Source organism: Blennius ocellaris, assembly GCF_963422515.1.
Source record: "Blennius ocellaris genome assembly, chromosome: 6".
Classification (NCBI taxonomy): Eukaryota; Metazoa; Chordata; class Actinopteri; order Blenniiformes; family Blenniidae; genus Blennius; species Blennius ocellaris.
Genome location: NC_137655.1, coordinates 9,351,542 through 9,364,040, shown reverse-complemented (window position 1 = coordinate 9,364,040; position 12,499 = coordinate 9,351,542). Strand labels below are relative to the sequence as shown.

Genomic DNA, 12,499 nt, shown 5'->3' with positions numbered 1-12,499 from the left:
TAGAACAAGGAAAGTGTTCTCAGCAGACTTAATATAGTTAACAAAACATATAATAAAGTTTCACTGTGCGACGCTGCACCTCATGTCAACAATATTAGACATGAAGAAAGTATGAAGAAGCACCTCCGTTCCAGTTTGAAGGTCCAGCTATATTTTGGGGAAAACCTCAACAGTTTCTGTTTTACTCCCCTATGATTAAGGTTGTTGAGGGTCCCTGTTGTGTGTTCAGATGGTGGCTTCTTGTAGGCACTCACACTTTTAGTTGTGTTTGCATGGGATAATGTTACATACTGCATTATTATTGCTTTTTATATTGTTTTTCTATGCAGCTAGATCTACATTAAACTCAGTAGGAACCAGTAAATAAAGACGTGAGCTTGAAAATGATGTCACGTGTTTTTATGGCTCTTGATTCCTATTCAATTACCATTGAGCCCTGTGGGAGAGCAAAACCTTGTTTCATCAGCAGGAAGATGGGACCCACATTACACACACATATAATAAACAAGGAACTGCAGGCCACATGAATGATCTCCCCTCCACTCAGCTCTGCAATATCCCACTTCAATTACACACATGTGCTCTGACAAACGCTCTCCATCGCACGTGCTCCTTCTTACATAAGTACGTTATTACGCGTGCATAATTTTGAAAGTCAACACTTAGCCGCTATACAATCGCAGTTATGATTATTGCTTGAATAATTTATCCAGTAAAATGTAAATAATTCAATGTATATGTCCTTCAGACCCTTCCACAGCAGGGTTGTGTTGTGTTTGGGCTGTGATGTAACGCTTTTCTTCAACAGAAGCAGGAGGGAACTTTCACCGCGGGGACAGTGTGAGAAGTTTAACCATCGTCTTCACCGAGAGACCTGCCCTCTTACTGTGTGCAAAAGTAGAACAGAGAGGAAATGGAGTTTCATCTCCTTATTAGAGCTTCTAAAGTACGCTTTGGTTCGCCAGAAGTTGGGGGCTGTTGTTGAGTGCATTGCCGCAGCCTGCTGCTAAGCTGCTCCTCGGTGTAATTTTGACTTTGAAAGTAGCCCATTGCTTCCCTGCCAACGGAATAGCCTTGGGACAGCTTGGCATCATCTCTCTTTCTGTTTTGTTTTTTTAATGTTTTATTTTGTTGGGGTTTTTTTTTTCCTCTCTGCCTGCTCTCTCTTTCTCCCGTTGTCACTCCCATCCTCGTTGTTTCAATACAAAGCCTGCCGCCTTTTGTTTCTTTTTTTGCACCATTCTCTCGCTGTGCCCATTTCTCTTCAAGCCCCCCTCTCCCTCTTGCTCCCTCTCTCTTTTCCTCTCTCTCTCCCTTTAAAAGCAGCTTAATTCTATCATCTTACAGTTGGACACCAGTAATTACATTTATGACACAAATCCTGCTACTCACAGCAAAAACTGAGTGTGAGAGAGCATGTGTTTGAGATTGTGGATGCATGCTCATCACACAGGGCGTGTGTGTGTGTGTGTGTGTGTGTGTGTGTGTGTGTGTGTGTGTGTGCGTGTGTGCGTGCGTGCGTGCGTGCGTGCGTGCGTGCGTGCGTGCGTGCGTGCGTGCGTGCGTGTGCGTGTGCGCGTCTGCACACGCCATACATTTACTGATTACCTGGCCAAACACCACAAATCTATTTATAAAACTATTTAATTCATCCTGCCGGCCAATGCTTGGCAAGCTCACTGGTTTGGACTCGGAGGTTGCAGTTAACATATATAATGCCTGTCCTTCTCTGTTAGACCTGCAGTTGCTCTTAAAGTTTGTAAATCCTCTGTGAAGAATGAACTCTGATCCCACCACCTTCTGCTTGTGTTGAATTCAAATGAACTGCAACTCATGAATCTTTGAAACTATGTAATCGTGTGCAGAAAGATGTGTGTGAAAGAAACGGACATGTACAGATCTTGGCTTTTCTTGTGACCTCAATTGTGCTTTTAAAGTAAAGTGCAATGCTTCAGATTCACTGTATCTGCAAACACGTAATAGAGTGGGAGTGTGTGTGTGTGTGTGTGTGTGTGTGTGTGTGTGTGTGTGTGTGTGTGTGTGTGTGTGTGTGTGTGTGTGTGTGTGTGTGTGTGTGTGTGTGTGTGTGTGTGTGTGTGTGTGTGTGTGTGTGTGTGTGTGTGTGTGTGTGTGTGTGTGTATATATATTTGGACAATTGGTGCTAGCCTTCTTTGTGGGTCTGTCATGTTGTGCAGATGTTATTAGCGCTAATCCCCTCTACTTTAGTGTTTCTAAACCGTGGATTATCTATTGAAATTTTATGAGCCACTTCTTCACATCACACACGACCTGTCGACCCTGGTATTAAAAAAATGTAATATGTTTGAGCATGTAGAGTGTTGGTCGGAAGTTTTGGAAAGTTGGTTATCAATAGAGAAACCGAGATAAATGGGTTCTGCTTGCGTATTCGTGCACTTAACAGAGTACATGGAAGTGCCAACGAACAGGTGGGCGGAAAGATTTGGAGGATTTGTTTAGGCATGAACTCAAGCAGGGACTTTTATGTACGTTGGTCTGTCACGTGTCAGGTTTCACTCAACGATCTTTATTCCCCATGCAAGTCCTGTTAAAAATCAAGCCCTACTTTATAGAGACCTGGCGAAGACAGCAACGACAAAAAGCACAATGATAATAACTGGAAAGAACAATAGGTAAACACATTTAAAATGATCATAAGTCGTAAATATTGAAAAATCACATGAAATTGGTGCCACAGACTTGGAAACTATCTTCATCAGTTCAGTTATAACAGTCAGCAGCAGTCTGTCTGAAAATCAAAAATTGTAATGTGCTTGTTCCTAGTTTAAAAAAAAAAAAAAAGACAAGATAAATAGCAGAGAGTTAATGGTATTGTAGATAAGACGACAATGAATTGCCAAACATGTGAAGACGACCAATTCAGGCTTGGAAAAAGTTCTCTTTGATGAATGTATTAATACGTTTTGAATAAACAGGAAATGAGCTCAAATGTGGGCCGCATCCATCTCTGAGAGAGTTGTTCCTGAAGTAGAATTCTGAGAAAAGTTTAGCCTTTTTTGACATTGTACTGAATGCTGAAAAACATGTTGCATGTTTCCAATCAAGCGTGTTCAAAGGATTTCTCAGAAGTAGGAGCCCAACGATAAATCAATGTCTTGAGCATAAAAAGGAAAATAATTGATAGTTTTTTTTTTATCTGAGCCTTTTGATATGTATTGCGGTCCCAAGACGGAACCTTGTGGGACACCAACCCCGTGCTGTCTCATAGGCTGTACAGTCTTTTTTAAGAGAGTAAAAAACAATTAAATAAAAAAAGATTACTCAAAGATGCCCAAGCACAATTTGGCAAATCACCACATTAATAACCCTTTTTTGTCGAAACTAATTTCATAAAATTATTAAAAGTCTTGATTCTTTCATGCAAAAAAAAAACTAGCAGATGCAACCACAAAGTTCAGAGAATCTGCTGACAAAAATGCACCACAATCAAATTTGGTCTCTATCTCCTTAAAGTAGTCACAGTGCTTCCCCATCACCGGTGTTCCTGCGTTGTTTTTGGAACAGTCTGGATGTCCCGTCCTTTAAACACGCCAGGCACCATCTGCGACTTAGACTGGATCTCCTTCACTGCTTCAAAAATGGTCACGCTTTATTATCAACCACATCTTGGGAAAGATTAAGAAGTAGCCAGAGCCAAACTGAGGCGGCATGGATTGGGAGTGACAGTCATCTTGATGAATCCAGGAGGGGGAAAAAAAAAAAAAGGTTTTGAACACTTTGTAATTTGGCATGCTGTCATGTTTGAACACTCCTTTTCCATCATACTGCAGTGATCCTTCATGCTAAATGTCCTTCTTTATGCAGGACGGGACAGTAGAATATGGCTTTCATGGGGGGGACATGCAAACTCTGCAGAGAAAGCCACTTTGTCCCAACCTGGACTTGATGAAACTCCCCTATGTGAGGGGTTTTCAATTCATCCTCACATTACTCCAGAAGGTACAGCTCTACCAAGAACTTCAAATGGTGTTGAAGAAAATGATAAAAAAAAATAGATTTTTACAGTGTCAAGGCCTGTGACCTCGATCACACATGCACACAGCTCCAAAACAATACTGCAGGTGTTTAATATGCATTGTTTCCTTTCTTGCCCATGCAGAACTGTTTCATGCTTTCTTTGTGCATAGTAGGAACCTTGTCTGAAACTTATATCACACTTTATGTGCTATGAATCTCAAAAAAAACCAAACACATCTTCATTAGATTCAACTGTGTTCCCTCCATCAAAAGCCACAGTATCACTCCAGGGTTGACTCCGTGTGCTTTAATCATGCACCATTCTGACGTTTAGAAAATTCATTGTGCATCGGAATGCCACGCAGACACTGTTTATGGATGGCAGTCTCAGATGTTGTGGCCTTTGTCCATCTCATCACCGTCCTCCTCACCGAGCATCCTACTTACATTATGCATGTGCATACATTTATCCTGCGTTATTACTCTCCGCGTGTTTGTGTTTGGTTAATGGTTGTTTAAATAGATGTGGAAGTCACATCCAGCCTTCTCATCTCCTTTGCTGTGACACACACACACACACACACACACACACACACACACACACACACACACACACACACACACACACACACACACACACACACACACACACACACACACACACACACACACACACACACACACACGCACGAGCAGCAGTGTGTATAGGGAATCATTAGCTAAAGTGATGCAAGTTTAGCTATCATGAATCACAGTGGCATCATATTGACAAGCCGGAGCCAGCAAGGAATCCAAAGTGTGTGTGTGTGTGTGTGTGTGTGTGTGTGTGTGTGTGTGTGTGTGTGTGTGTGTGTGTGTGTGTGTGTGTGTGTGTGTGTGTGTGTGTGTGTGTGTGTGTGTGTGTGTGTGTGTGTGGGGATTACCAGTATTTTGAGCTGGCAGTCAGCCCAGCCTCCGTCCCTTCTTCCTCATTTTTCTCTGTCCTCCTCTCTGCCACCGCGGTTTTCCCCGGCGATATTCCCCCGAGGAAACTTAATTTTCTCGTGGCTTCCGACCATTTTCCTCCCACCTTGGCCACCGTCGGCATCTTCCCCGCTTTTAGTTGGCACATGGTGACAGCCACATTACCTTCTGCCCCCATCCTTTTGTTTAACCAACAGCAATCCTCACAAGTGCTGGGTAAAGTCACAGGGGGACTGCAGATTGATCTTGGTCCAACTGCAGAAATCAGTGTGTGACGTTAGCTTTGGCTGCGTTAGCAACTATTGTTAAGTAGTCTGTTTAATGCAGATCAGGCAAGGTTAGCTGCTGTCACTACTTCGATTATGGTGGAGAATGTAAAGCATTGCAACATGTTTCCTCTTGGCTCTCCCGTGAATTCTTCCACCCCTGTCATCCATCTCGCTCCTCTTCATCATCTTTCCTGCTGGATCCCTCCCTCCCTCAGTAATATCTCTCACAGTGTACTTGTGGTGATGGATGAAGAACTTGTAGGAGCGGAGCAGCCTCCACATCAATCACAGGGTCAACAACTGCATGGTTAACGACATCACTGTTTTCTTTCTTTTCTTTTGCGTGGCTCCACAGAGTTCAGCTGTATCTTTCTGCTCCTCCACAGCGATGCCCTCTCCCCCCGTGGAACTCGGACCGACCCTCGGCTTGAAGAAGTCCAGCTCGCTCGAGAGTCTCCAGACGGCCATGTCAGAGGTTAACAGGAAAAGCGAACTCCTCCCATTCCACCGCCCTCGTCCAAATATGGTCAGAGGGCGAGGTTGCAACGAGAGCTTCCGCGCGGCTATTGACAAGTCGTATGATGGACCAGCTGAAGATGATGATGGTACGAGCAATCCAGAAGGTGTCAGCAGTCTATTTTTGTCTGTTTTTCTTGCAATTGGTCACCATGGTGAAATTCGTCATGCACTTACAATTACTGATGTTTTGGTTACTTTTTTCCTTACATTTCTGTGTATTGGTGTTAGCGCTCCTTTTATTCTTGAACTACCTCAGAGTGCACACTAAATCCATTGACAACCCACATTAAATTAATGTTTCCTTTGTGAGAGCTGTCCTCTTGGTTCGTTAGCACTCAAATATTTTTTTTTCCCCCTCTCGCTTGCATGTCCTCAAACTTTAGAAATTAATTTCAGTGTAGTGGGAATTAAATTTCTACAGTGTTCTTCCACTTCTGCTGTGATTGAAAGTACTGCATCAGCGGACAAAACACATAAAAGTATAGTATGCCACAAAAGTTACTGAAACCTACACCAATAACTCTAAACCATCTAAACACAAACTGTACTGTCATTGTACGATAAACAATAAGAGACATTGTTAACTTCAGTGATCGTCAACAATAAACATCACAAGTAAGTGAATATGTGTCCATCTCAATCAAAATATCATTTAATGGCTGATTTATTTCCGTGATGCAATTTAAAAAAGGAGACTTGGTGCATCATAGATTAATTTCAATGAAAACTCAGTATCCATCAGAACAATCAAGAACATTTTAGTTTTTACCTATGCAGCACCAAATAAATCAGATAGATTGTATTGTTGAGAAATCTAATGTTGTTTTAGTTGTTTGTCATTATTCAGTAAGTTTTTTTTTCTGTTAAAGCACATCAATTCATATTGTTTACATTATAATTTGAATAGTCTGTGAATGTCATCAATCTAATAATATACAGCATTTTAGTTGTGCATTTTAACAAACGTACTTTAACATGTAATAGTCTTTTTATTGTATGAAGAGTGTTTCACATGGTTTCTGTCATTTTAATAATTTAATGAGTCTCAATTACTTTGAAGTTACACGGAGAACAAACACAGTACTCACCATTCATACTCATCCATCACCCTCGTCCACTATAGATGACTCCAACAATCACATTAAGTTTTTGCTTTGAGCTTTTGATTTTACAGAGCATTCTTCTGTTATTAGCACTGCCAAACTGTAGCATAGAACGTGAAAATCTACTTAAAATAACTTTCTTAGTTGATATTCTGCCAAATTGGATTTATTAGATTTCCAAATGTAGAAATTTAATTTGTTGCACAGAATCACATTGGATTTCTTATATCCACCGAGTTTCACCTAAATACATGTTACCATTTAAAAAGAAGCTGTGAATTCCCCCTTCATTACAGCACTGAATTCTCCTGTATTATTTTTATTTGACTGCACTTCCAATCACTTTGTTTCGTTATTAGTTGTTGCTGGAACTGCTTTGACGTCAGTAATTGAGAAACGTGATGATGCTCTGAGTCTAAACTAACTAGATATTAATGTGCGACTTAGTTTTCCTTCCCACCTCCACCTAGTTTGAACATTTCCAACAATCCACAGGTTTTCATTTGTAAATCTCACATTGAGTCACTGGCACACGTTTTCAGAAATGTCATGTCCTTTTTTTAAACACAATCATCGATACGCTCAGGTTACTTCCATGTACAAGGTGTTCTCTCAATTACACGTTCTCCTGCAACGTGACGCAAGGCCTCCAAACATCAACACGGATCCGATTCCCAGCTGCGTTATTAGCAGCAAACTCTTATCAGTCACCACCAGAGTAATGAGTCGGGCTGTTTCAGATCACTGCACTCACACAGGATCCGACTAATAGGGCGCGTCAACACTCACACACACACACACACACACACACACACACACACACACACACACACACACACACACACACACACACAGTGGCCGCATCTGTCACCATCTTTCTAAATACTCAACACTTTCTAGGCTGCTGTTAATTGACTGAGAACAGTTTTCTGAAGGGCAGTGATAAGCCATCAACCTTCACTTCCTGACTTTACCATCTGTCTCGCATACTTTTTCCTTTGATGAAAATCATATCCATTTTTATCTCATGCAGAAGCAGTTTTAAATAAAGAACATTAATTGGTGAGGAATAATACTTGGATAATAGAAATGCATTAAATAGCATGTAGTTCTTCATACATATATATATATATATATACACACACACTCACACTGTATATATGAAGCCAAAATCCACTTTTATCTCAGATTCAAGTCAGTCCAAATTGCCAACCTGAGATTAAGACAAAATCCAGAGGTCTTGTTTATTCTAGTCATTATCTATTTGTTACTTTCTGATTGATTAATTCAAGCCATTCCTGATTAGTAGTGCTCAAAACACATTTCTTGGAAGTATGGGAGGAACAAACAGATTAATAAGGAGATGGAGTAATGGATAGATGATGGATTGATGACTGTATAGATCGATGAATAAAGAAAAATTATGTTTGCTTGACGGAAGAAAAAAAATGAATGGATGGAAGGCGGTAAGAAGTGATGGATTGAAGGCAGAGAAATAAAGAAATAAAATAAAGAGAGTGGATGGATGTCTGATGGAAGAAATGGAAAGGAGAAAAGTTTAAAAAAGGATGAATGGAAGTGAGAAAGATAGATTGGGAGGAGTTGATAAAACAATATACTGATGGTAGGAAAAAAAATGGAAATGAAGAAAGAAAGAAAACCAGAATGGATGGGATGCATTGATTTGAGAAGAATGAAGAACGTACAAATTAATTGTTGAAATAATGGCTGTAGGAGAGGAAGAGGGAAAAAGAAAGCATAAATGAGGAAACCCATTAGATGAATGGAGGAAAAAGTATGAATGGTTGAAGAAAAATGAAAGAACGGAAGCCAAAAAATGGAGATCTGGATGTTTTCAAACTGTATTTAAACTCTCCAGAAAGGACACACACACTTCTTTTTTTTTTTTTTATTTAGTTTCTTTCGAGTTAAGTTTGGTCTTTGTGCTCATTTTTATTTAACTGTGGAAATGTGAAAAGCTGACAAGGACGTAGAACGAGCACAAGGCCATGGATCTGCTACACAAACAAACAATCCTAATTAGGTGTTGTTGGTTCAAATGCCGACACACAATTAAATCTTTGCAGGAGTAACATTTTGATTTGGTTTGGCTTTAAAATCTGACTCTGTTTCCTGTCTGTCCACAAAATAAGAGAACAACCTGACAAGCATGTAATTGTATGTATTGCTGCATTTCATTTGCAAACACGTGCTTAGTATTATGGAAGCCATTATAACATGTTTAACTACAACATTTATATGTTTTTTTTCTTCTGACTTCATGTCGGCCTCCTTCAGTGATAATGACTCATTGTGGTTTGATTCTTATTACAATGACTAAAACTACTCTCACACATTATTATTCCCCCACTCACTCCATAATTATCGTTCTTCCTCCTCTTTGTCTTTCGTTCCTTTAAGATGATTGTTCGGAGCTGAGTTCAGGTCGGGACACCCCTGCCAGTAGTTCATCCCGCCAGGGAGTCGGTGATCAGACTGAGGAGAAAGGCAAAAAGGAGAAGAAGAAGAAAGCGAAAACAAAGAAGAAGGAAAAGAGCAAGCCCAAAGGAAAAGAAAAGGAGAAGAAGAAAGCAGAGGAGCCTGAGGAGACGGAAAAGAAGAGCAAGAAAATAGGCTTTGGCCTGCTGAGGTGAGTGAAGGCCATTTTCCATTGGAAAGGCTCGACTGTGCCACGCTGTGCCGAGCCAAACCCCGACGAGACGTCTTCCCTCCGCAGCCTCCCAGCGTCAAGACTCAGGTTGTCCTTTGTCTTTCGAGTGAGCGAAGTGAGGCGTGACGTCAAACACTCATTTGTACATGCGTTAGTTTGAATCCCAAAGCTGCATTTTTTTTATGGTGTTTTTGTTCAAGACCAATACATGAATAATGCGACGTGTTGGCTTTCACACGCTGAGTCATGCTCCGTCACCTCCAACCGCAGTGAACACTCGCTCACGGCAAACACAGGTAGCATGACTGTGCAAAGCTAAACCGCAAACAAACGAGAACAGCATGTGTTCAGGCGGAAAACAAAACATGTTTTAGAGACTCATGATTATTCCACAAGGTGAGGAGGACGGCAGTTAATCACTGCTGGGAAGCTCCGACCACATAGAAACTGTATAAACCTCAGATATTATATTAAATTATCACAAATTCATTGTTTCATGTCATATTTGACAAGTGGTGTTGTACTTCTGTTAAAGTACAGATGTTGTGCTGCTCAGCAGTGGAAACATCCAGATGCTCTTCATCATGGTTTCCTTCTGTTCAGCTCTGATTCAAAAACTACAGTCCTGCCCTGTCTCCTGTTTCTACTCTGTAGTGGAAGTTATTTGAGTTTACACAACTTTAATTAGTCATAGGTGAGCTTTCAACATTGCTGTGTGCAACAAGTTGGTTTAGATACTTGTTTTAGAAAACATCTTAAAGGCCTGTAGATATAACTTTGCTGTACTGCTGCTTGTCGGTGTGAAGTCGCAGTGCTCTTATGGAACGCTACAACTCATTCCGACTCACAAAGACACAACACAAATCTAGCATTAGTGTTATGAATCCCATTTGACCTATTTACTTGGAGTTGTTTCCAGAGTTACCAAGCTGGAGTTGTAAAATTGCTGCCGTTGGAGGTGGGAATTTAAACTTGGTCAACTTTAAGTTGAGATTCCAATATGGCTGCGTGTTCAGTTTAAAAAATGTTTGATGTTGTTATTACACTCAGAAATCATTTGAATGAACTTTGAGCACAGTTCTTCCCCACTTGTCAGTATGACGTTACAGCGTTTCTGTGAATGAGTGATTCATCTTTTTATTTGTATTCAGGAAGAGACAGGACAAGAGCAGCTTGTTTTCCAACTTGCATCTGTGCGAACTAGAAAAGTGTCTTTCTGTACACTTCTCAGTATTGGATTGGTGTTTTCATCCGAGTTTCTGTTGACGTCCATTCAGAGATGAGAATCTTTTTCACTGATGAGAATCAAGTTTGAGGAATGTAAATCTCCTCTATGTACAGTACATATTCACATCTCACAATCAGGTTTTTGTTGCGATAAACAGAGTTTGGACCAGTGACACCAGTGATGTCTTTGTTTACTGTTAGCGAGGGACTATTACGTCCAAGTATGTGTAGATCCTGCGCACCTCCTGCACTCAAATTAAACCACACATGAACACTGAGGTCTTTTTCTTTTCACCATTACAAAATGCTCTCACATGCTTCCAGGCACACAAAGACCCCTCTAAGAGCATTGGCCCAATTTCCCTAAGAGGTGAAGAAAATTATCTGTCAGAACTACTTTGTGTGATTAAGTTCAACACTGTATCTTCCAGTGTGAATGCAACTTGTGCACACTCCCAGCATGAATGGGCCAGAGTGTTTCAACGAATAGTTTGTACTTTCTATCTTAATTCCTACCTATCATCCAGTTTATCTTTTTTATTTTTTTATAAAAAAATTTTTTAACTTCTGTGCCATGCGCATTTGTGAAGTGGGATTTCACATGACCATTACTCAGATACAGATCGTAACAAAAACACTTGTGTGCAATTTGAACTGCGGATTACAGCCGCGGCCTTTCAAACGTATACGCTCGTAAAAGCAGCCTATGTGAACCAGAACACAGAAAAGCACTTCCAGATTTCAAAGTCCCCATTTTATCACTGTGATTACATCTCCAAATTGCATGTTCTTTAAAGTTAAATAATAGGCAGTTAGACTAATATGGACTAATTTGACCAAATTGAATAGGTTTAATGTTGGTACTTTGAAAGTCGCCACCTTTCCCTTCACCTCTCCTCCACCTTGTGTTTCTCTTTGCCTCTCACCCTCGCATACCCACTGCGTTGTGTTATTTTTAAGAATTCTCCACAATGAAAGTAAATTCCCATTTTTTTGATGATGATGAAATGTTGTCTTTGTTCCACAATTGGTTGTACAGTTGACTCCTAATACCTGAGCTTATTATTAATTACATTATGTTAGCTTTATTTTTTTATTATTATCTATTTTTTTTTAAAGAATAACTAATGAATGTGAGCAAGGATGAACGCAGGTACAACCTTTGTGCTTACAGTGTGTTCTTTTTCTGCAGCCACGCAGAGAGAAATCTATTGGAACCTTCCGTTTTCCAGGGGTCGCTACATTAAGTCTTTGCTGTGAAAGACACATACTTTGAAAACGCTGCAAACACACACACAGACACACACATTCACACTTTTGCGTAAAGCACTGCGGACCTCACCTTGTGTCCTCAGTCACGAGAGTTGGAGGCGGTGGGTGACGAGGAGGTCCAGAGCACATGGCGGTGCCAGAGCATCCACGCTGCAGCTTTATGTACGGCTGTCACCGCGCTATTTATGTGCTCACTCTGAAATTAGACTGATTGTTACACACCTTGTCACAATTGATAATCAATCAGTTCTATCCAGAGCTCTGTATTATGAAGATGAAAGTCGATGAACATAGTGCTGCTAATTCAGTAGTAATAGTTCACTATAAAAAAAACCATCGAGAACACTGCAGCTTAGCTGTTTTTGATTACAAGGATCTTTAAGTCTGAAATGTGAACAAATTAAATATTTGAAATTAATCTGGCTTCAGTTCACTAACTCACCATCTTTGCTGCCAGTTTCTTCAGTGACTCTCACTC

General features: G+C 40.5%; 1 protein-coding gene across 4 annotated transcripts in view; it reads left to right on the top strand.

Annotated features, from left to right (window-relative positions):
* pard3bb (par-3 family cell polarity regulator beta b) overlaps positions 1-12,499 on the top strand; it is a 218,989-nt gene that overhangs the window by 116,813 nt on the left and 89,677 nt on the right. For 3 of the 4 annotated variants that reach the window (XM_080497881.1, XM_080497880.1, XM_080497882.1), the window contains 2 exons: positions 5,616-5,852; positions 9,273-9,501. In XM_080497881.1, coding sequence (XP_080354007.1) covers positions 5,616-5,852; positions 9,273-9,501 — 466 coding nt within the window. The remainder of the gene's footprint in view (positions 1-5,615; positions 5,853-9,272; positions 9,502-12,499) is intronic. The other variant, XM_080497883.1, reaches the window with a different exon arrangement.